Below are 21,083 nucleotides of genomic sequence, written 5' to 3' on the forward strand. Positions count from 1 at the left end.
TATGAAAACGCAGTGATTACTGTAGGCTTTGCATGCTGCTGATATTGTTCCATAGACAGCTGGGGTACGACAAGGCGGCCTCTGCAGAAGTACATGTCAGCCTTTACTGGAGGTGAAACTGCTATGGAGCTTGGATGAGACACTGAATGAAGGTGTTTGACCATATCTTACCCAACATTACTGGCATACATTTAGTTAACTCTCCCATATGTATGCTACTGGGTGGAGTCAAAGTACCGCATGTGACTGAATTAAAAACGATTTTATACATTTATATGGCCTTGTGCAGTGCACCAATAATAAAGTGGCCTTACTTTACAGCAACAAGTTTCTAAAATGATCTGCTAGTGTAATGAGGACCGGCGAAGGGTGTTCAGAAAATGCATGTTTTGAACCCAGTATGGACCCTATTGGATTGTATAAAGTTCAACTTTAGATTAAAATCGGTAAGAATGTATAACTCCGGAGCATATTGAATATTTGTTGATTTTTAATCATATCTAAGTGACGACACTCATCCACTAACTTAATAGAGTGCCTGTGGCTATGGTGAGCAACTCTGTGTGCTTGGTTTTCCCTTACCTGTGCATTGTGTGCAATTGATTATATTTATTGTTTATTCTCTTAATGACACAATAGTATTTTTTGACAATTGCTTACTTACCTTGTGAATGCCATTCGCCATGCTGCCTTATATGTGTTAGATTACTGGATCAGTCCATTCTTTGAATTCCCATGTTGACTCAGTGAAACAGTCCTTTTTCATCTTTTGTATTATGTTGTATATTAGGAATACTTATATGTTTTGTAATGTTTGTTTCTAATTTTATTCTATTTTCATTAAAACCTGGAGCTTGGAGGCTATAACCTCACTTTATCTGACTGTGTTTTGTTGAAAGGAGATAAGCTGGCTGTCATCTTCCTGTTAGATCAAACAAAGACGACAGTACTGCAATGACCCAAAGGTTTCCTTTTGGTAGATGATTTTGTTTCTATACCTGTTGGGGAGTTTTACTGAGTTATCACTGAAATGATCAACATGGCACATTACATTACTGATCATTATAGAAGTTAGTTGTGTTGCTACTGTATATCCCTGGAGTCAATACCAGGAGAAAGTGTCCCTTTAATCTGTAATTGTAACACATCTTCTCTAAGTAAACACACCATGCAAATGATCTGCTGCATTGGGGCATCAGTCTAACTGTCGTTTTACTAAGAGGTGTTAGTGGTGCGATCATGGCAGCACGCTGTTGGAGCAGCTTTCTCCACTGCTTTTTTGACTATGAAACACCCAAAACTATTGTTATCTACAACAAGGGAGTAGGGTCAATCTTCAGATTTATCCAGTTTCTGATCATTGCTTATGTAATTGGGTAAGTTTTTTGCAACTTCAACAAGAATTTGATGCAGTGTGAAAATGTGACAACATAATACTCTCTATGTAGTAAGGTAGAAGTGTGACCAAATTGTATTCCTTTATACATTGTCATTATCTTATTAGTATTAGTTTTTGTAATTTTGTCTTTAGTAATAGTTAATAGTTGTGTAATTGTTAAGTGCTAATTGTAATGAATGGTGAAATTAAAGCAGGGTTGAGTTTGCCATTTTGAAAGGGTGCAGGATACAACTCTGCAACTCTGCAAAGGGATCTGTACACAACGACACACACTGTTCTTCACACAACAAAAAACTTAGATCCTTATCAGCAGGGTGTTTGGGTTCCTTCCTGCCAGGTATGTGTGTCTGGTGCAGAAAGGTTACCAGGGAACGGAGGCCGTCATCAGCTCTGCGACCACTAAAGTGAAGGGCTACGCGGCCACCAACACCTCTTCCCTGGGCCTCCACATCTGGGATGTGACCGAGTACGTCATCCCTCCTCAGGTGCATATTCACCTCCACCGCCTCATCCTAACAATAGTACACTCTTAAAACCAATGTGTTAACAACACAAAACTGTGTTGTCCCTATCTGGACATAGAGATGTGTTAAAAACAACACAAGTTGTGTTATTTACAACACATTTGATTTAAGAGTGTACTCCTACGCTATGTCTTCTCTAAGATCTACTTCTCATTAATACATTGCTTCTGTTGAATAGAGGGATGACTCTTTCTTTGTGCTCACCAACATCATTGCTACTCCAGGCCAAATTCAACAGGCTTGTCCTGAGGTAATGTGTGTTTAAATCAGCAATGACATTTCACCAGAACTTAAGCCGAGTCCTAAAACTTCCATTTTAGACTGCAGAATTGTTTTGAACAGTTTTATAGTAAGGATTATTGGTAACACTCCATAATAAGATGCCATAATAAATAGCAAACTAGTAATTACCTAACCCTTTCTTAATATTTGTTCATTGTTACTAAAATGTCTATTTGGCACAAGTTAATAGTTTTTTTATCATTAATTAAATATTAGTTGTTTGCATAAAATCTGTATGTTAATGTTTTAATGAATCTATTAACTAATATTGTATTAATATGTGTTAATAGTTAACTAAATGTCTTTTTGGCAGTAATTAACAGTTATTTCTTATAAAGCAAGAAGCGTCTGTGTGTCTGGATGTGTGTCTGTGGCACGCATATCTCGCTGACCGTTTTTCAGACTGATTTCTTGCTATGGGCATGAGTAAGTGCCAAATTTGACGTTGTTTGAATAAGAAATGCAAAATATATTGTTAAATATATTGGTAAAAGAAGCACATTGGCTTTCGCCGCTAGCCACTCCCCCTTTGGCAGAACTGGATCAGTGTAGGTTACACGGGTAAAAACTTAAGCGAGTGCAAGATAACATGCCAACACACACAGGTAGGCTATGCAGTGGCTCTTCAAAATGACAAAAATGATGTGCAATAAACGGACACTTCGAATAGCCCAGGCTACTCTGGACTGTCTTTAGACTTTGAATAAGCAAACGACAATTCCAACTGCAAGGTCCTAAATTGAAACAAGCGATAATGGTCCCGAATTAAAGAACGTCTCAGAATGCCACACATGCAAAGCATAACCAGCGACAAGTAATGAGTGGCAGACAGAGTGTGATGTCACTTATATGAATAGCCCAGGCTACTCTGGACTGTCTTTAGACTTTGAATAAGCAAACGACAATTCCAACTGCAAGGTCCTAAATTGAAACGAGTGATAATGGTCCCGAATTAAAGAACGTCTCAGAATGCCACACATGCAAAGCATAACCAGCGACAAGTAATGAGTGGCAGACAGAGTGTTATGTCACTTATAGGCCACCAGAGACTGTTTTTGAGTCACACCGTTGCAAATTTCATATGATGCATCATTCCACAAAATGGTTTGTTTTCTCTATCATCAAGTTATTCAACAGGCTAAACATATAGCTTTGACTCAAAACAGCTGTTAGGATTATGTCATTTTGATTTGTAAAAACTGCTCACTTCACATTTATTATATTATTATATTATCTGTAGGCCTATTCATTATTGAATGTTTACCTGGAATTATTTTTTTCCCTATCCTATTTTCAAAGCAGGCCTACCTGCAGGCATGTAATTGGGCTACAGGAATAGCATGTTTGAACGGGCACTGCATAGTCATTTAAATGTTAAATGTTTATTTACAAACTATATGTTAATAGAAAAGTTAATGACTTATTATTTAACTAATTGTTATTAAAATGTGCTTCTGCCTATCCCAATATGAACCACTCCCCATAGGACCCTTACAATAGATAGATAGATAGATAGATAGATAGATAGATAGATAGATAGATAGATAGATAGATAGATACTTTATTGATCCCCAAGGGGAAATTCAAGAAAAAAAAACACGCTCCGGCGCCGGAACCGCTTGCAATAAAGTTGGTTAAGCTGAATTAATATATTAGTAGTATATAGCTATAAGCAGAGGTGGGCACAAATACATCAAAAACTATTTTGTTACAAATTACAAATACTGGCTCATAAAATGTAACAAAATAAATTACAAAATACTGATGTGAAAAATGTATTTAATTAAAATACAAGTAATTAGTAATTTGGAAATACAAAAATACCCACACAATAATCATTATTATTGAAAATGTATCCCCAAGAGACAAGAAATACTATTTTTGATTGGCTGGCAGGGGGCTATTAATTCTGTACATTGGGGCACCTATGATCTGGTAAAAAATGTAATTACCATCCCATATCAATATAAACAATGATTGAACTGACAAGCAGGCTTCGCAACAGTGGAATCAACTATAACAAAGCAAACTACCCACCATCATTTTCCGTAACCAATGAAAGTAGTACAACAAATTGAACAGGTCGGCCTCTTTTTAAACTGAACTACATTTCCCTTGTTGTGCAATAAGTGCATGCCTGCTGGCAACATGGGGGATAAACAGAATAACAACCTATAAGGTGTCCCAATATACAGAATGAATTTACTTGGGCGAGAATTCCACTCCGGGAGGTCTTTGTCTCCGTCTCCTCCATTATTTCTGCATATCAGGACACCTCACCAGATGTTACTCCTTACATAAATCCTCATGTCAAATCCAAGTTTTAATACTGTCCTGTAGTAAGAATGAACATCAGCTATTAGGTACTCAAGGTCATGGGGTCAAAGGCCGTGGTTCTGATATTCTCCCTCAGTATCTTATCTGTATCGTTTTCAAATTTTAGTCTTGTAGCACTTAACACACCTGACAATTCAAGCTCCTAGTTACTTTTTTAATTTCGTTCAACTTCCTGACATGTTCTAAGGGGTTCTAAGGGGCTTTAAGTTGTCTACTCGATCTACTAAAACGCACCCACGAATAATTAAAACGTGGGCTCGAAGAAATTAAATTGTCTGCACAACAACGTAGTGTGGTGTCAAGGGGTATCCCCGGGAATGACGTCGGGAGGTGTGTCGCTTGTAGTGACGTAGAGGGAATCTCATTTATTGCAGCGCACCTGGATATAGCCCCGTTTAGGCTGTAGGTGGGAGAGCAGATCTTGTGTGTGTTTGCACAGGCCCCATCATCGTCCAGCTGAATGTTTGCCGAAGTTTTGAGTGTTTGTTGAGGTCCAGTGTATGCAGAGCTGTGGTGTTTATCGCGAACGGTGTGAGCTGAGCTGGGCATTTCTCAGATTTCGGGCCTATTTGGGTAACTGAAATTTTGAAAAATAAAATTCAAAATTTTACTAATTGGTATGCATCAAGTTATCAGTCATTTTGATAGGAGTAACCTTGTGAGCTTGGTTGAGACTACAATATAAGGGAATTTATGATTTTTTGTCATTTTTCAGGTAAATGTCATTACCATCACATCATCTAATATGTACATTTTAAAGATGAAATGGTCAATCAATGATCAATCAAAGATCAATTATGGTTTCACATGAAGTCTATTTTGTCTTGAACTTATTAGAATTGTTGAATTTTACTTACAACATGAATTATAGTCGTTTAAGTATCTTATTTTTTGATTTTTTCACTCGACCCTGGCTTGGAATTTCATTTATTTGAAATAAATGCCATATATCATATCTGTTTTCATCCAGTGGCAATTTAGACTGTCCAACATTGTCAAAAATATCTAATTAATGTAATTTATTGTAATTTATACATAATCTATTGGTAAAAATATGCATGGTGATGGTGATGACATTGCAGTTCTGGTAATGACATTTGTTGCGGTGATGACAAATCACTGATCGTAATCTATTGCAATTAAATGTTTATAATTTAGAAACCCAAGTTGAACTGACTTTGTGAAAAAAATAACTTATTTCTTTTAAAAAGAGTGCTTTAAATGTATCTGCAAAAATGTCATCACCAACACAGTCGTCATTACCACTACATTTCAAGCTATAATGTGCTGGTAATGACTGTGCTGGTGATGACATTTATACCGAAAAACTACCCTGAGAAGCAAAAATTATCACCATGCAAGTGTAGCTAGCTTTCTACATGTAATGTACATCATTTAAACTATTAAAATAATTTTAAAATTTCAGGAATATTCAAAAATACAGAAATACAATGCGTATGGTAATGACACATAATAAGTGTACATGCCCAAAACGAGGGATAAAGAGTAGATTTTCTTATGTTTCTGGACATCAAGGCATCAATCTTTCTGCTTGACACCCATGTATTCCACTGTGATTTTAGGTGACCATGGTTACCAAATATTTTTTTGATGAAAAAACAGTAGCAAAGTGCTTTTATGTAGAGTGTGCTGGTAATGACGGCTAAACCATGGGACAGGTATACATTAAGCAAAATAAAGCAGGAAATGCATATATATGCATAATGTGTGCATGCAGTTCATTAGTTCAGATAACATTTAATTCATATGCATGATTTTTTTAATTAATTTTTGATAAATAATGTTTGAGATATGGCACAATATGTGAAAACTCTGGTTGCGGACAACACCAAAACACTGATATTGTACCATAAAACACCAATAAAATGTGTCTAAATCATGAGTAGGAGCAACCATTAAAAAAGTCTAGGCTTGTTTTTCTTTATACTAATTAGTGATGCTAAACATTATTAGATGTAATGTGTTTTTAATAGAATTACACCCTGTGGACAGAAATAGGCCCCAATTCTGGGAAATACCGAGAAGCTGAGCATCGTGAACGCCACTGTTTATGTCTCCCGTTCCATAGTCCGTATCAAAGCTTACCTCGTTGTGTGCATCATATATTGGTGTGCGGGTGGGTTATATGGTGAGGCCCATCGGGCGCTAGAGGGAACCTTATTGTATTGGGTGGGTATTAGGCTACTACTACGCAGTAGCCTATTTGTACCAACAGTAGATCTACGTGTTGTAATTGTTTGGGAGCTTGTCGCTGTGATGTGCTTCGATTGCCTTCTAGACCTCACAGTTAACGTAGGCTTTAGTCAACAATCCAGGAGATAGTGGAAACCGGTCATTACAACAGAGCCCGAGTAGCCTTGGTAGCCTAGTATAGCTGGCGGTTGACACCACAGGTAACCCATAGAAGCACCTCCTTTTACTTTAAAGTACATTTTTTATTAAGTAGAGCAGAGGGGTGCTACATCTGTTACACCCCCTGAATTTCACCAAATTCGAGCAGCAACCAAATAGTACTTCCAAAGGCAAAGAGTACACTACTTTCAAACACTAGACAGAGGGTCACCAATTACAGGACAGCCAACCACAAAGGTATCCAATAAGGATGAAGTGGAAGAAGAGGTGCGCAAACTCACACAACCAACCACTGGCAGTAGGGTGCCTTATACACCCCACAAGACCATAAAGCCATAAACCATAAATTCTCCACAAAGCTAATCAGAACTGGACAAGTTAATATGTCATTAACTTTTATATTAGCATATAGTTTGTAAATAAACATTTAACATTTAAATGATGTAAGAAATAACTGTTAATTAGTGCCAAATAGATATTTTAGTAACAATTAACAAATATTAACGAAGGGTTAGGTAATTACTAGTTTGCTATTTATTATGGCACCTTATTATGGAGTGTTACCGGATTATCTTCACTGCATGTAAGTTCTAAATAGACATGCTCATATGACAGACAGGAACAGTAAACAAGGTTCTGCAGAGCATGTAAGAGGGCCTGTGGTGATCCTTTGCTCTTCTTTCTGTGGCGTTTAGGTTCCACACCCCTCATCTGTCTGTGAGTCTGATGACGACTGCTCTGAAGGCCGCAGTCCTCTCCAAGGCAATGGTAGTAATAGATTTTACTCTGTATAGACCGACTGCTACATGCATGATCTGTGTTTATTGCCATAATTATGTATGTGTTTAAGTGCCGTTGCCATTATTTAACTTTTGTTGATAGTGACTACAGAAAACAAAGCATTGAATGGGTTGGGATGTCAGACACCCTTGTGCATAGATATGGAATGGGCCTCCAAAATGGCCCTGACAGCATATAGAGAGCCACCCAGTTCCCTAACAGCACAGCGCAGGTCTATAGTAGAGACCCTCCCTGATCCCTAACAGTGCCTACACATGCTTGCGTTGAATGCAGTTCTGGAGACGCATCTTGTTCACTTTACATGGGTTCACGTCATCTGTTGCCGAATTGTATTGTGGTTCCGTTCCATTGCTTTTCTCCTGTTGCCTCCGTCAAAAAGTTGAGAAATGTTCAACTTTTGCTGCACCAACGGACAGCAACGCAAGGCACCAGCCAAACAAATTTTGGTTATGCTTCAAGGTATAGACAGGTCTAGAGGTCCTCCCAGTTCCCGAACAGCACAGCAGCAGGTCTGTAGAAGCGAGCCTCCCTGATATCTAACAGTGCAGAGGCAGGTTGTAGAAGCGAGCCTCCCTGATCTAACAGCGCAACAGCAGGTCTTTAGAAGAGATCCTCCCAGTTCCCTAACAGCACAGCAGCAGGTCTGTATAAGCGAGCCTCCCTGATATCTAACAGTGCAGATCCTGCCTGATCTCTAACAGCACAGCACAGAGGCAGGTCTTTAGTATAGAGAGCCACCCAGTTCCCTAACAGCGCAGCAACAGGTCTGTAGTAGTGAGCCTCGTTGACCCCATCTCCTGTGTAGGCGTTCAGACTGGCCGGTGTGTGAACTACTCCGCCTCGGTGAAGACGTGCCAGGTGCTCGCCTGGTGCCCCCACGAGGATGACTCTAACTTGCCAAAGTAGGACTGCTCCCTCCATACATTACACCACCTTTAAAAAAATAACACAAAACTAAACAAATAAAATAATCTGTGAGCTTTCTACCTGTGCTGAGCTAATTAGAAAGTGTGGTGTGTGTGTGTGTGTGTGTGTGCGTGTGTTCAGACCTGCATTGCTGTTGAAAGCGGAGAATTTCACAGTGATGATTAAGAACAGCGTGCGTTACCCCAAATTTGGGTTCAGCAAGTGAGTTCACCTCCATTATTCCCAAATTCCCAATATGCATAGTGCTGAGACATGTATGAGACATTATGCTACACAATCTTTACCAGACTTTAGTTCTTTATTTAAGAAATAAGAAATATCACCAAAGAAAACCAGGAAGCTGCATATAATTGATTAATATGTAAATATTACCAGTATTCATATTGGAGAAGCACAAATTACTAATATTTTCAATATAACCACATTTACAAGGTGCCCTAATCATTGTCATATGTTTAACCAATTTTCTTTCACTCAGGAAAAACATCTTGGCCAACGTCAGCAAAGGGTACCTCAAGACCTGCAGATACCACAGCTCCACGGACCCTCACTGTCCCATCTTCAGGCTGGGGGATATGGTCCACAAGGCAGGTGAAGACTTCCCCACCATGGCAGAACAAGTCAGATTATCACCTTTTTTTTTACATATGATTTATTTGCGAAATGTTCAATTTAGAAAACGTTTAAGGCCTCTCAAAAATGGAGAGAAAATAATATAGGAAATTAATTTTGCAAAATGAGGCACTACTAACACATAAACATTTACGCACCCAATTGACAATACAAACGTACACATATTCTTGCGCACACACAAGCACGCACTCTCTCAGCTCTCTCTCTTCACTGTTAGAATCAGTGCATGGATGGATATGAGTTAGCTTACTTTGTATTGTAAAATGGCCTGATGAGCGCAGATAGGAGATGAGTGTCCCTATCTGTCATATGAGCATGTCTATAATGATCTTGAATTACATGTAAAAGGAAGATGTTTGTGGCTTGATGGTGTTTTGGGCCCATACCATCGACTTCAAGGCAGCGTTGCCACCATCAACTTCAAGGCACCTAACCTTAACCCTAACCATAACCCTTGACTAACCCTACCCTTGCGCCTTCCAGGCAGCGCTGCCTTGAAGTCGACGGTGGGGGCCCAAAAGGCCATGGATCATGTTTGTCAGGCAGATCGTTTTTTTTTACTGTTTTGGATAGGGGAATTTGGAGTAAAATGTTGAGCCATTCTGTGGAGATGAGCCAAGGAGTTCTCAGGGTTTAGGATTAAACTCTTAGCCTTTAAAGGTTGTGACTGCAGTAGTTGGTAGGAGGACCAGTGATCTGTAGGATGTTCTTAATGGGTTTTCATCCTTCCTTTGGTGGTTTCCCATGGTGAAGGGTGGCGTCATGGGCATTCTGATTGACTGGAGCTGTGACCTGGACTGGCCAGAGAAAGATTGTGTTCCCAAATACAGCTTCGTCAGGATGGACAAAAGCACCCACAACACAGCCCCTGGCTTCAACTTCAGGTGAAAGACAAGATGTCTGTGTGGTACAAAGCACGCCAGTTCTCCTTGTCTATGTGACTACTGCCAGGATCCACTACGCCTCTGTGGCTGACTTGGCTTTCTGTGTGTCATTTTCCATGTGTTGTCCTTGCTCCAAGCGCAGATCGGTTTCATCAGTGTCCCCCAGCAGATGTAGTTTAGAACTGCAGAAATAGCACAGCTCAATAGATCTCTGACATTTGCCTACAAAAACAGCTGCCATCCTTGCCCATTTAAGGCATTGAAATGTGGGGATTTTGAATAATCACGCCTGTCAAACTCTTGCGGTGACGACTCTTTCGTCGTCTTATTGTACCAAAGATCACAAAACCCACTCAAAGTCAGCTGGCAAAAGTGTGTGTAGGACAAAACGTCAGCATTTCACACTTCTTTGTCACTGCGAGAGTTTTACAGTTTATTCAAAATCCCCATGTTATTTTCCCATAGGAAAAATTGCATGAACCCAGATCTCGCTATATATGGGCAAAGATCGCAGCTTTTTTGTAGGTGCATTTCAGTATTTCATGTGATGTAGCCAACTGAATATTCTTTGTGGTCCATTACTGTAATACTGCTCAAAAAATATTTCCTGTTCATCCCCACTGTAAAGTAAAGTAACTGAATTTGCTTTCTATTCTGAAAATATATTCTCAAAAATTGCTCTGTATTCTCAAACTTGCCTTTCTTTGTCAGATTTGCAAAATACTCCAACAATGGAAGCATACAGTCCAGAACATTAATCAAAGGATTTGGAATACGTTTTGATGTGATTGTCTTTGGCACGGTGGGTACCTCCAGAACTGAGGCCATCCTCTCTAACAACATGACATTCTCCCGCCCAACTAAATTCTAGCCACTCAAACTGCCACTGCATTTCTCCCCACAGGCTGGCAAATTCAGTCTCCTGCTGACAGTCGTGAATCTTGGTGCAGCCTTGTCTTTCCTCAGTCTGGTAAGTAATATACAAGTGAATGGTCAGCAGTGAAAATCTCCAGAAGAAAAAAATAATTCCTGCACCCCTCTCCAGGCAACTCCGCTGGGCTGTACAGGGTTACTCTTGTGGGGCAGCCGTGGCCTACTGGTTAGCGCTTCGGACTTGGTACCGGAGGGTTGCCGATTTGAACCCCGACCAATAGGCACGGCTGAAGTGCCCTTGAGCAAGGCACCTAACCCCTCACTGCTCCCTGAGCGCCGCTGTTGTTGCAGGCAGCTCACTGCGCCAGGATTAGTGTGTGCTTCACCTCACTGTGTGTTCACTGTGTGCTGAGTGTGTTTCACTAATTCACGGATTGGGATAAATGCAGAGACCCTCACGGGATCAAAAGAGTATATATACTTATATACTTATACTTATTTATGTGACTGCCATTGTGTAAACCAAAAGGAGGCTATGGGGTACACTGACTTCATTACAGTATTTAACAATTTTTTGAAACCTTCCACCCTTTTGTCAAAACTGTAAACACAAACCCCAAATCTCAAACTACATTCGCAAAACCTCTGACAACCTCTGCAAAACTGAACTATCGCCTCAAAACAGTTGTACCTGTGCTCAAAACCAAACACTGTCTTCAGATCAATCAAAACTCAACAATCCTTTCTAAAAAATGTAATTATTGCAACAAGACCACACACACATGCACTATTTGAATAGGCCTATTTTTATTGTCATTTTCTCAGACTCAGTCTTCTGTGAAACTCAAAAGTAGAATTTCTGCAACTGACATTTTTTGCAACAAAAGCTTTCACAAAGAACAAACATTCTTACAGATGCTTGAACACTTTTTGCAAAACTCGGCTCATTGTGTCAAAACTTTACACACAAGCACACAACACTGGGAAAGATACCATTCACATCTATGACGAATTGAAACTCAAATTAAAAACAATCCTTTTCAAAATGTCACTCTGATGACAAAATGTTACACACTTGCATCATATGAATACACTTTCAGATTAGCAGCAACACATTAGTGTACTTTATATAAAACACTGCAGTCTTCTGCATTTTCTCCACTGCATTTTCACTGCTTTTATTCAGTTTATCAGTTAACATTATGTGACGCTCAATGTAACACTTTAAGTTTTTGTTATGTTTTTTTCCAACAAAGGTTTTGATAAAAACCAAAAATGAAAATACTGAAAGGTTACAACTCAATACTGTACATCACAGTACTATACTTTACAGCAGAGATTCCCAAACTGTGGTACGTGTACCACTGGTGGTACGCGAGATGAAAAGGACAATGTCGGAAAGGTGTTAAAAACTAGATGTACCGCATAGCGGTACAAAATATGATCGCCGCACAGTCCTGTACATCCATGCTGCGAAAAATAAATCATATTAATGAATTTGTCTCCATCTTCTACTCCATCCCCCACTCTTGAAACTTGTGTGTCTGCTTGTTTGGAATGTCTGTTTGCGGTCGCACACAAAGTAGCCTACTGGCGCTGCAAAGAATAGATTTGTAGCACTTTGTAGCATTGTTATAAAACCTTTAAAATCTCTAAACAATCACAAGTAGGGCAGTTCATCACAGTCCATCAATTGCAACTGGACTGATGAAAGGTACACCTGTAGGCTACATTTTATTTGGGAAAGCCGCAGCATAATGTATTTATTTATTTATTATTAAACAAAACAATCCCTGTCAGTTCCATGCAGTTTTCAACAGCTATCAAGAAGAGAGGTCATGTCATGGATTTTTGTGAATGTTTGTTCTTCTACATATGCATAAGTTTAATCATCTAGTTCATATGATATTCAGCTTTATTGTCTATGCAAAAATTAAATACCAGTAGTCTAAAACAAAATGCAGTTTTACCCAGTGGTGCAAATAACTGACATGTCCAAAAGGGCATTCATGAAATGCTTTGCTAGACTGTTCATACACATCTTAATGGGCCAAGTTGAAGAGCTACTGTCCGTTATTGTTTGTGCAAATAATAGGCTGATTCATGTTCCCTTGCATTTTGCAACTATGAGGTCCATGGTTAATCTGGTTTCGCCAGACCAAGCTCAATCTTTTAAGAAGTCGAAAAAGAAATCGCTGGCAGATCAGGCTGAGTTCACCCAGCCTAGTCCATGGTAGGCGCCCAATAGAAATATTGTTTAACTTTGCGATTGAGATATAAACGCACTGGCGCCCCCCCTGCGACGTGTTTGCCCCCCGGTTTAGAGCTATTCTAAATGCAAAAATGCATAGAGGGAGTTATGACAAAACCGTGACTGTTAACAAACTATATAAGGTAGGCCCAATGCTAGTCTTATTACACAACATAAATTGTCACTAGGCTATGCTGGCGACCCAAATAAAATCTCATTTGGGAACCAATGGCTTACACGATCAAGCGGACTTAAGCTGCCACCTCTTGGCGAAAAGTTAATAGTTTTGCATATCAGTACATTTCACGCAGCTGTGTAGGCTAAATCACGGAAAGCGCAATTGAAGTGGACACTTCTAAATGGAACCCAATCCACTGTACAGTAGCTCAAGGTCTGTGGCTTAAAGCAGCCATAATGAAAGCGTTATCGTTGTTTGGATACTTCACACACACACGTGTTTTTAATCGCAAAGACTACAACTAACAAGCTGGCATCAAAGCACGACTCCCCTCTCACACCCTAAACACGCACTTCGAACAAACAAAAAGCGTCTCAGTCTATAGCCATAGGCAATAGATGTATCCATAGCCATTGATAAATCTCTCAACGTGCTCTCTAAAACATTTGGTTTAAATGGAGATGTAGATCATCACGGGTGCGTTAATAAATCTACATTGCTGCGAGTTGACACAAATGATTCACTTTGACGAATTTATGTAGTTTCAGTCCTAGTTACTTTACTTTGAGCCATGCTCTTCCTAGGCTACTTGAATCACCTTTGGAATGAACGTTGACTCAGATGCTTTTTGATACTTTGAGCAGAAATATCCCAGCCCGGTGTTTAGGATGCATCGTAGACAGGTTATCTTTCAGGAAGCCCATATATTTTTTCCATTAGAAAACCATCACGTAGCGAACGTGTTGTGGCTAACTCACTTAGCTCCTGTTAGTAGCCTAGGTTATGGTCATAAGCAAACGAGGTGAAAGTCTAAAGATACAATTAGTGCTGTTATCAATTTGCTTGGTAGCCTATAACCGCATTTATGGTTTTCTACAAATACATCAATAATCAAATTGGCCCCCATCACTCAACCAATGCTAACGGTAGCCTAACATTATTTTACCTACGTCCTAGGACATAACTTGTATAAGATTAACGTAGCCTACCTGCAATAAAAACCAAGCATGTCCGATAAACATTCTCAGATTTATTTCGGCTTCAAGAAGAAATGGGAATTACATTTCATGTGGAAATCGTCCTATCCTTATTAGACGTTCTCTGCGGTAAACTACAGTCCTTGTAGGAAGCTCCACTGTTTTTCCAACCCCCTTTTAACTTCCAACAAAATTACGTCTCACTGCAACGATGCGCCATCTAGTGGACAAACGACTATGTATCGCCAATACTGGAAATGCAGCCATGATGATGATGATGAATATTTGGCTTTCCTTTAATCCTACTAAATTTGTAATTATGTATCGGTCATTCTAATTGCCGATAACGATAGTATGTGCGTTCCTGTGTGTGTGTGCATGTGTATATGTGTGCACCGCCATCTACAGGCCAATGAGTGTACAGTCACTAATTGTACACATAACCTAAATTTTTTAAGACCCCCCCATGGATGAAATGAAACTTGGCATACCCCCAGAGAATGCCAGGTCAATCATACACATACAATTTGGTGCAGTTCTGAACATCTTAACTGAAGATAGGGGCGATTAAAGCTGAATGATATTGCATTTTCATTTTTTACCGGGGGGGTGCAAATCACAAATGAGTGATTATGGGCCAGGTTGATGTGGGCCCTTGAGACCAACATACCATAAAAAATTCTTCATCCTCAGTGCCATGGTTCAGGTAGTTATTTAGGAAAAACTGCATTTTTTGGGTTTCGGGGGGCCCAGCGCGGTGGGGGAGTGGCCCCCGGGGACCAAACGAAATTTTTCCGTAAAAGTCTAGTGGGGCTACATACCCACCAAATTTCATGTGCCCCGGTGTTTCGGTGTCCCGGGTATCGTTGACCAAAAATTCAGGAAGTAGATGACGAAAAAAAAAAAAACTTTGACAATCCCTATATGACCGCTTCGCTAGCGATTTAAAAAAAAAAATTTTTTTTAATCTGTTCTCTTTGTTCTTTGTGTTTCATAATGTTGTTCTCTGTTTTTTTAGTGTGAGAGCTCATAGACCAGTTGCACATTTTGATTTTGTTATTTGTTATCATGTAGGGCGGCTAATTAAACATGATGCCTGGAATGTGTCAATAATGTGTTACGTTTTTATGTGTCGGATGGTGGGGGTACGCGAGCCAAGTCAGGATGTAGGTGGTGGTACACGGGAGAAAAAAGTTTGGGAACCACTGCTTTGCAGTACAGTATAGTAAATGCAGTAACGCAAAAATTAAACAAAAAATACACTACTGTAAAACAGGCTTAGATGTGGTGGACTCTGCCCAGCTTCCCTCATTGTCAGGCCATGATTTCAGAATCAGAATCAGTTTTTATTGGCCAAGTATACTTACATATACAAGGAATTTGACTTTGGTACATTCAACAAGACAAGTACACATGGAGTGGAGTGGATATAAAGTGCAGAAGTAATAGTGCAAATGTATGCATGTAATGTGTGCAAGATGCATATTGGGATAATAGGCATGTAATGTGAGGGATAAGTGGGTGAATGGCCAAAGAGGGGATGACCCCACTTTTTTATCCCCGATTTATCACATGATCCACCTTTTACTGTCTATGAGTTTATCTAATATCATCTGGAATATTGTTACGTGCATAGCCTCTTTGACCACCTCCTACTCCTCTCTCTCTTTGTCTTCCTCTACCTCTTGCTCTCCCTGCCTCTATGCTTGCAAAGTTCTCAAAATGGCTCAACTGAGGCCTATTTGTGTCTGGTGTACAGTTTTGTAGATGTCTTGTCCAGAGGTGGGCGAAGTACTCAATTTCAGTACTTAAGTCAAAGTACAGATACTACTGGTCAAATGTTACTCCGATACAAGTAAAAGTTGCATATTCAAAATTGTACTTAAGTGAAAGTACTGAAGTACTTGATTTTAAAAATACTTAAGTATTAAAGTACAATTTGAAATTACATGTGTAAGGTTTAACACTTAAATGCATGCCCCTGACTAGCTTGTATAAGCTGCAGAATAAGGGATTATAGAATGTTACAGAATGAAGAAACCCAACTGACAGAAAGAAAATTTTTATTTTCTATCAAACTGGCTTGACATGAAAGCAACATTCAAGCAACTTTACATGGGTGCGAGTACTCGACAGGGCATCCGCCTTCATCTCCGTCTCCGTCTACCTCCATCTTGCTGTCGATTTAGGAATAGAGAACGGTTAGACGTTGAACTTGGTTTTATAGCCTAGCGCACAGATGTGACGCAACCCTGATTAGTGATAGGCTGTCACCTGCGAACAAACCATCACATTTTAGAAGAGAGGGGAGGGGGGGACAGAGTTTCGATATAGGCTATACCTAGTTTATTGAAAGTTAAAAGTAACGAGAGCCTTAACAGAAATGTAGTGAAGTTCAAAGTACGATTTTTGTCATTCAGATGTAGTGAAGTGAAAGTGAAAGTATTTTTTAAAAAATTAACTCAAGTGAAGTACAAATACTCAAAATCTGTACTTAAGTACAGTACTTAAGTAAATGTACTTCGTTACTGCCCACCTCTGGTCTTGTCCCAATAGTACCCCGAAATTTCATTTATGAAAAAAGTGTCTTATGTATGAAATAGTGTGTGTGCAGGAGCAAGTGTGTTGCAAAAAGGAGCAAGTGTGTTGCAGAATTGCAACTAAAGTGCAAAGCAGCGCTTTTGTATAAGGTATGGATACACTGTGTTTTAGGTATAGTAACAAAAGCTTCAAGTTTTGTTACTTTGGTCAAAACATGTGTTCAAGCAATGGGCAAAAACTGTAAGAGAAAAAAAAACAATTACTGGAGAAATTGCTATTCAAAAAAACCCATATATTTTCATTCTTGTATATGTGTGTGCGTGTGTGGGGCTGGGGTTGGGGAGTTATGGATCCTGCCTTCTGTCCAGATCTGGCCAAGTCCTCGTCGACATTACGGGTGATGTTCTCCCAGGCTAGGAAATGGAGAAAACATCACCTTGTGTGCCATGTCCACCCTTGAGCTGACCCCACCTCAGTGTCTCTGCATGCCTCTTCCATTGCCTGCAAAAGAGGCATGCAGGTATGTGGTTGGTGGTGGTCATATACTTCTCATTGGCCCACTGAAAATAATTCTTCGATAGATTTTAGAAATGGGGAGTAGGGACAAATACAGAACTGTACACAGTTACTCAATGTAAAAGCACACACTTGAACAGGTACACAATAACTTACCTGAAGTCTATTTGTGGTGCTAAGCCTCAGATTGATTGGTGTTCAGTTTTCTCTGTAAGTGTTTTCAGGTACAGTATGTGTGTGGGTTTTACCAATTACCAGATGTGCTTGCAGTTTGAATAGAAGTGTTTTCCCAATGATAACAGAGATTTCACTTTTGAACAAAGTGTCTAATATAAGAAATTGTGTGGAGTGTTTCGCAGAATTACAAACAATGTGCAAAGCAGAAAACGTGTTTAAGCTGTGGTTACAGTGTTTAAGATATGCTATAAGAAGTTTAGTTATGGAAGCTTTGGTCTAAGCATTCATTTTTAGTGTGTAAGCAATGGGCAAAAAAATGGGTAATGTAATTTGTGCTTTCTTTGTGTTTACCATTATGCATCACATGTGCACAATGTGTTGCATGCAAACGTGTTTAGAGTTTTGCAAAGAGTCTACGAGATCTGCAAATTGTGTTTTATATGTGAAAACTAGTTAAGGTTTTGCCAAAAGGGTGATCGATTCAAGACATGTGTGCAGGCAACTGAGAATTTGGTTCAGAGAATGGATTGTGGAAAACTGTAATGCATTTTCGCCACCTACTGGCGAATGCATAGAACACAACAATCCTATGGTTTGTGTATACCTGTAGCCTACTAGCCTCCTTTTGGTTAAACATGGCTGCCACATGAATAAGGCAACTTCCTCTCCCTGGCTACAGCCCCAGCCACCCCTCTCCTCCCCATGTCTGCAGCTGAAGACAAGTTCATGATTGCCCTCCCATCTCCCTCCAGGTGGGTGCTGTCTGCGATTGGGTCCTGGTAACATGCACAGCCAAGAAGGACTTCTACGCCAAGCACAAAACTAGTTATCTCCCTGAGGAAGGAACTGGGGAAGTGGTAAGTAGACAGTGGACAGAACAGGTCACATCTTCCTGTTAAATGGTGTTTTCAACAAAGCATGTTTTCAAACAATAGCCACTTCAACACAGCTGACGTTTCACTGGTATGAGCTGACTAAAGAGCCTTCCAGGAAGAGCCTGGCATATAGGCAATTAGATGCCCTCAAACTTCTGAACTATCAGCCATCACACTAAATAACACCACCACCCTTCTACTGATCGATCTCCTTTTTCAGATTTCCATTGGGAAAACCTACGGGACTTCTTGAAGGTTGTTTCAACGTGAAACCTCTTCGGAACCACATGAGGCATGATTTGGTGAACTCAAAGCTGTAGAAGTTTGGTCCACAAAAGAAAAAGGACAAAAAATATCAGGTTGTAAAATATGAGAAGTCAATGACACAAAGTAATAAAAACAAAACAAATGCTTTATTGATCAAGCGAGTCATTTGTGACATAATTAAGGGACAATGAAACAACCAAAAAAATACTCTGTACAGTAAAAAGCAAAAACACAGGATGATTATCGTCTTTTCTGGAAAATATTCCCTCTTCCCATTCCACCTCTTCCCCGGCCTCTGGCTGCAACTGTAAAAGATAAAAACACAAGAACCAGTCAAACAACAGCCATTACATGCAATACAGCAGCAACTACATCCAAACAAGCGCATAAACATTGTTGACCCATACAAACGCTAAAGGGGGTTACACATAGCACACAGTGCCACACACAAACGGCAATGCTGCGCTTCATTTTGCCGGTCCTACGCGCGCCATGGTCTAAGTTCAACCATGTTGAACTCTGACTGCGGTGTGCTGTAAATCATAACTATTTTGCGCTGAGCCTGGCAGCAAGCACAAAAATCTTTGGGTTATTAGCTCAACCAAGCGGCAAGAGCAGAGTGTGCGGTTTCCTATGTGTAATGAAGTGCAGCCACCCCCAGTAGGTGGAAACCGCAGCTCTTCAGTAAACTGAGGCAGCCAGCTAGGAGACAGGGAGAGGTTCTGGGTACCCTGAGCTTTGAGAATGGCCAGGTTAGGTAGGAGACAGGGAGAGGTTCTGGGTACTCTGAGCTTTGAGAATTACCAGGTAGTAAACACATAGAGGTTCTGGGTACCTTGCGCTTTGAGAATGGCCGCTTTGCCCCTTCCTGCGCCAGATGCCTGGTTCTTATTCTTCATACTTTTCAGCATAGGCGCATTCTTCAGCATGTCAGGCAGAATAAGGAACCGGATCTTGCTGCCTCTAATGTAAACCTGCTCAAGCTGAGACACTCGCCCATCCCTGTACGTCACTGTGATGTTTGCCATCTGGGGAAATATAAACAGGAATGTAAGCCACACACACAAAAATCACCACTTCTGTTTTTGTAAGACCCAACAGTTCAGAAGACTACATTTACAGAAGAGTGAAGTGGAGAAGAGTGATCAGAAGAACACATTTACAATACGCTCCATTGTAGAAATGGTTGAGTCCATCTCCTTCACTGTGTAATGTGGCAATTGAATTTTCCAAAAGGGCCAAAAGTGGACCATTTCAAAAACTGTGCTTAGTTGACTGGACTGAAAGGTGATCATCCTCAGATCTGTGAATGTACCTGGCAGTTCATGTTATCCTCTGCTTCAATCAGCTTCCCTCGGTACACCTCTCCCGTGTTCGTTTCACATGTGACTATGTGGCCCTCGGCCTCGTGAAGCACTTTGATTGGCACACCGATGGACATGCTGAAGTCTGATTGGGACAGAAGAGTGGATAGATTAAATGGATGAATAGGTTGGTTACATCCTTGTATCCTTCACCTCGGGCTCGGCCTGCTAACTTTGCCTAACTTACTTGTTACACACCAGTGCAGGTTATCGTGTTATAAAGCCGGTCGAAATGGCCCTGAGAAAATCTGAATAACATAAATAAGACAATTGTGACGTTACAAATACCAGCAAAATGGTCAAAATGACATTAGCTAGCAAACTAGCAGCAGACTAGACATTGGAAACATCTAAGCCACACACCAGGAGAAATTAAACAGCAAGCCACATACTGTTAAAAATACGTTACCAGTTCGAGACACACAATCATTAGCAGCGATCACATTTAAATCTACATAAGACAGCTCGTATTTACTTCAAACGTTTATGCAAGCCGGTCAAACGTAATATTACATTCTCTGTATCTCTAACGTTAGAGGAGGGGCTGGTTAGCAATCTAACCTTAACAGAGAGGGTAGTAATCAAGGATCTTTGCTAACGACACCGGACTTAACTGCCTTACATTATCAAACGCTACAATTAAATGATAACTTATGTATTCTACAAACAACGCATCACTCACGTGAGGATTTGCCGAAGTGTTATCTTGTGTTACTCACAATAACGTAGCTGCCTAGTTCAGGCTCTCCTCCCGTTCGCCGTGCTGTCGCGTGTTCCAAACGTTGGCTTGCGCCTGCCATTGTTTACTTCCGGAGGTCTTTCGCAGTCTAATCTTTTTCACTGCCACCAAGTGCATGGGAAATGAAACGACACACATGTTATGCGCTGCCTTGCTTGAGAAGCC

The 21,083-nt window shown here is 40.2% G+C and overlaps 2 protein-coding genes across 5 annotated transcripts; one reads left to right on the forward strand and one right to left on the reverse strand.

The window, feature by feature from the left end:
* The first annotated feature begins 1,239 nt into the window (after positions 1 to 1,239).
* Positions 1,240 to 18,860, forward strand: LOC143106790 (P2X purinoceptor 4a-like). Its single transcript, XM_076271266.1, has 12 exons — positions 1,240 to 1,376; positions 1,737 to 1,884; positions 2,102 to 2,173; positions 7,611 to 7,683; positions 8,522 to 8,618; positions 8,764 to 8,844; positions 9,122 to 9,263; positions 10,030 to 10,160; positions 10,872 to 10,962; positions 11,065 to 11,130; positions 18,426 to 18,530; positions 18,769 to 18,860. The coding sequence occupies exons 1-12, from the start codon at positions 1,240 to 1,242 to the stop codon at positions 18,799 to 18,801; spliced, it is 1,176 nt and encodes a 391-aa protein (XP_076127381.1). The 3' UTR covers positions 18,802 to 18,860.
* An 82-nt stretch (positions 18,861 to 18,942) lies between these two features.
* On the reverse strand, positions 18,943 to 20,983 carry LOC143105623 (small nuclear ribonucleoprotein Sm D3). 4 transcript variants are annotated; one of them, XM_076269657.1, is made up of 5 exons: positions 20,899 to 20,983; positions 20,367 to 20,427; positions 20,131 to 20,264; positions 19,651 to 19,843; positions 18,943 to 19,120 (listed from the first exon to the last, which is right to left on the reverse strand). In XM_076269657.1, exons 3-5 carry the CDS (start codon positions 20,254 to 20,256, stop codon positions 19,056 to 19,058), a joined length of 384 nt encoding a protein of 127 aa, XP_076125772.1. In that variant the 5' UTR covers positions 20,257 to 20,264; positions 20,367 to 20,427; positions 20,899 to 20,983; the 3' UTR covers positions 18,943 to 19,055. The 4 variants fall into 4 exon arrangements, with proteins under 4 accessions (XP_076125772.1, XP_076125771.1, XP_076125773.1 ...); XM_076269656.1 differs by having other exon boundaries at positions 20,862 to 20,940; XM_076269658.1 differs by lacking the exon at positions 20,367 to 20,427 and having other exon boundaries at positions 20,899 to 20,980.
* Positions 20,984 to 21,083: the final 100 nt, after the last annotated feature.

Source organism: Alosa pseudoharengus, unplaced genomic scaffold (assembly GCF_046254945.1).
Source record: "Alosa pseudoharengus isolate Yale_2024_CS ecotype anadromous, Long Island Sound unplaced genomic scaffold, YU_APseudo_1.1 YU_APseudo_1.1_scf_6, whole genome shotgun sequence".
Classification (NCBI taxonomy): Eukaryota; Metazoa; Chordata; class Actinopteri; order Clupeiformes; family Clupeidae; genus Alosa; species Alosa pseudoharengus.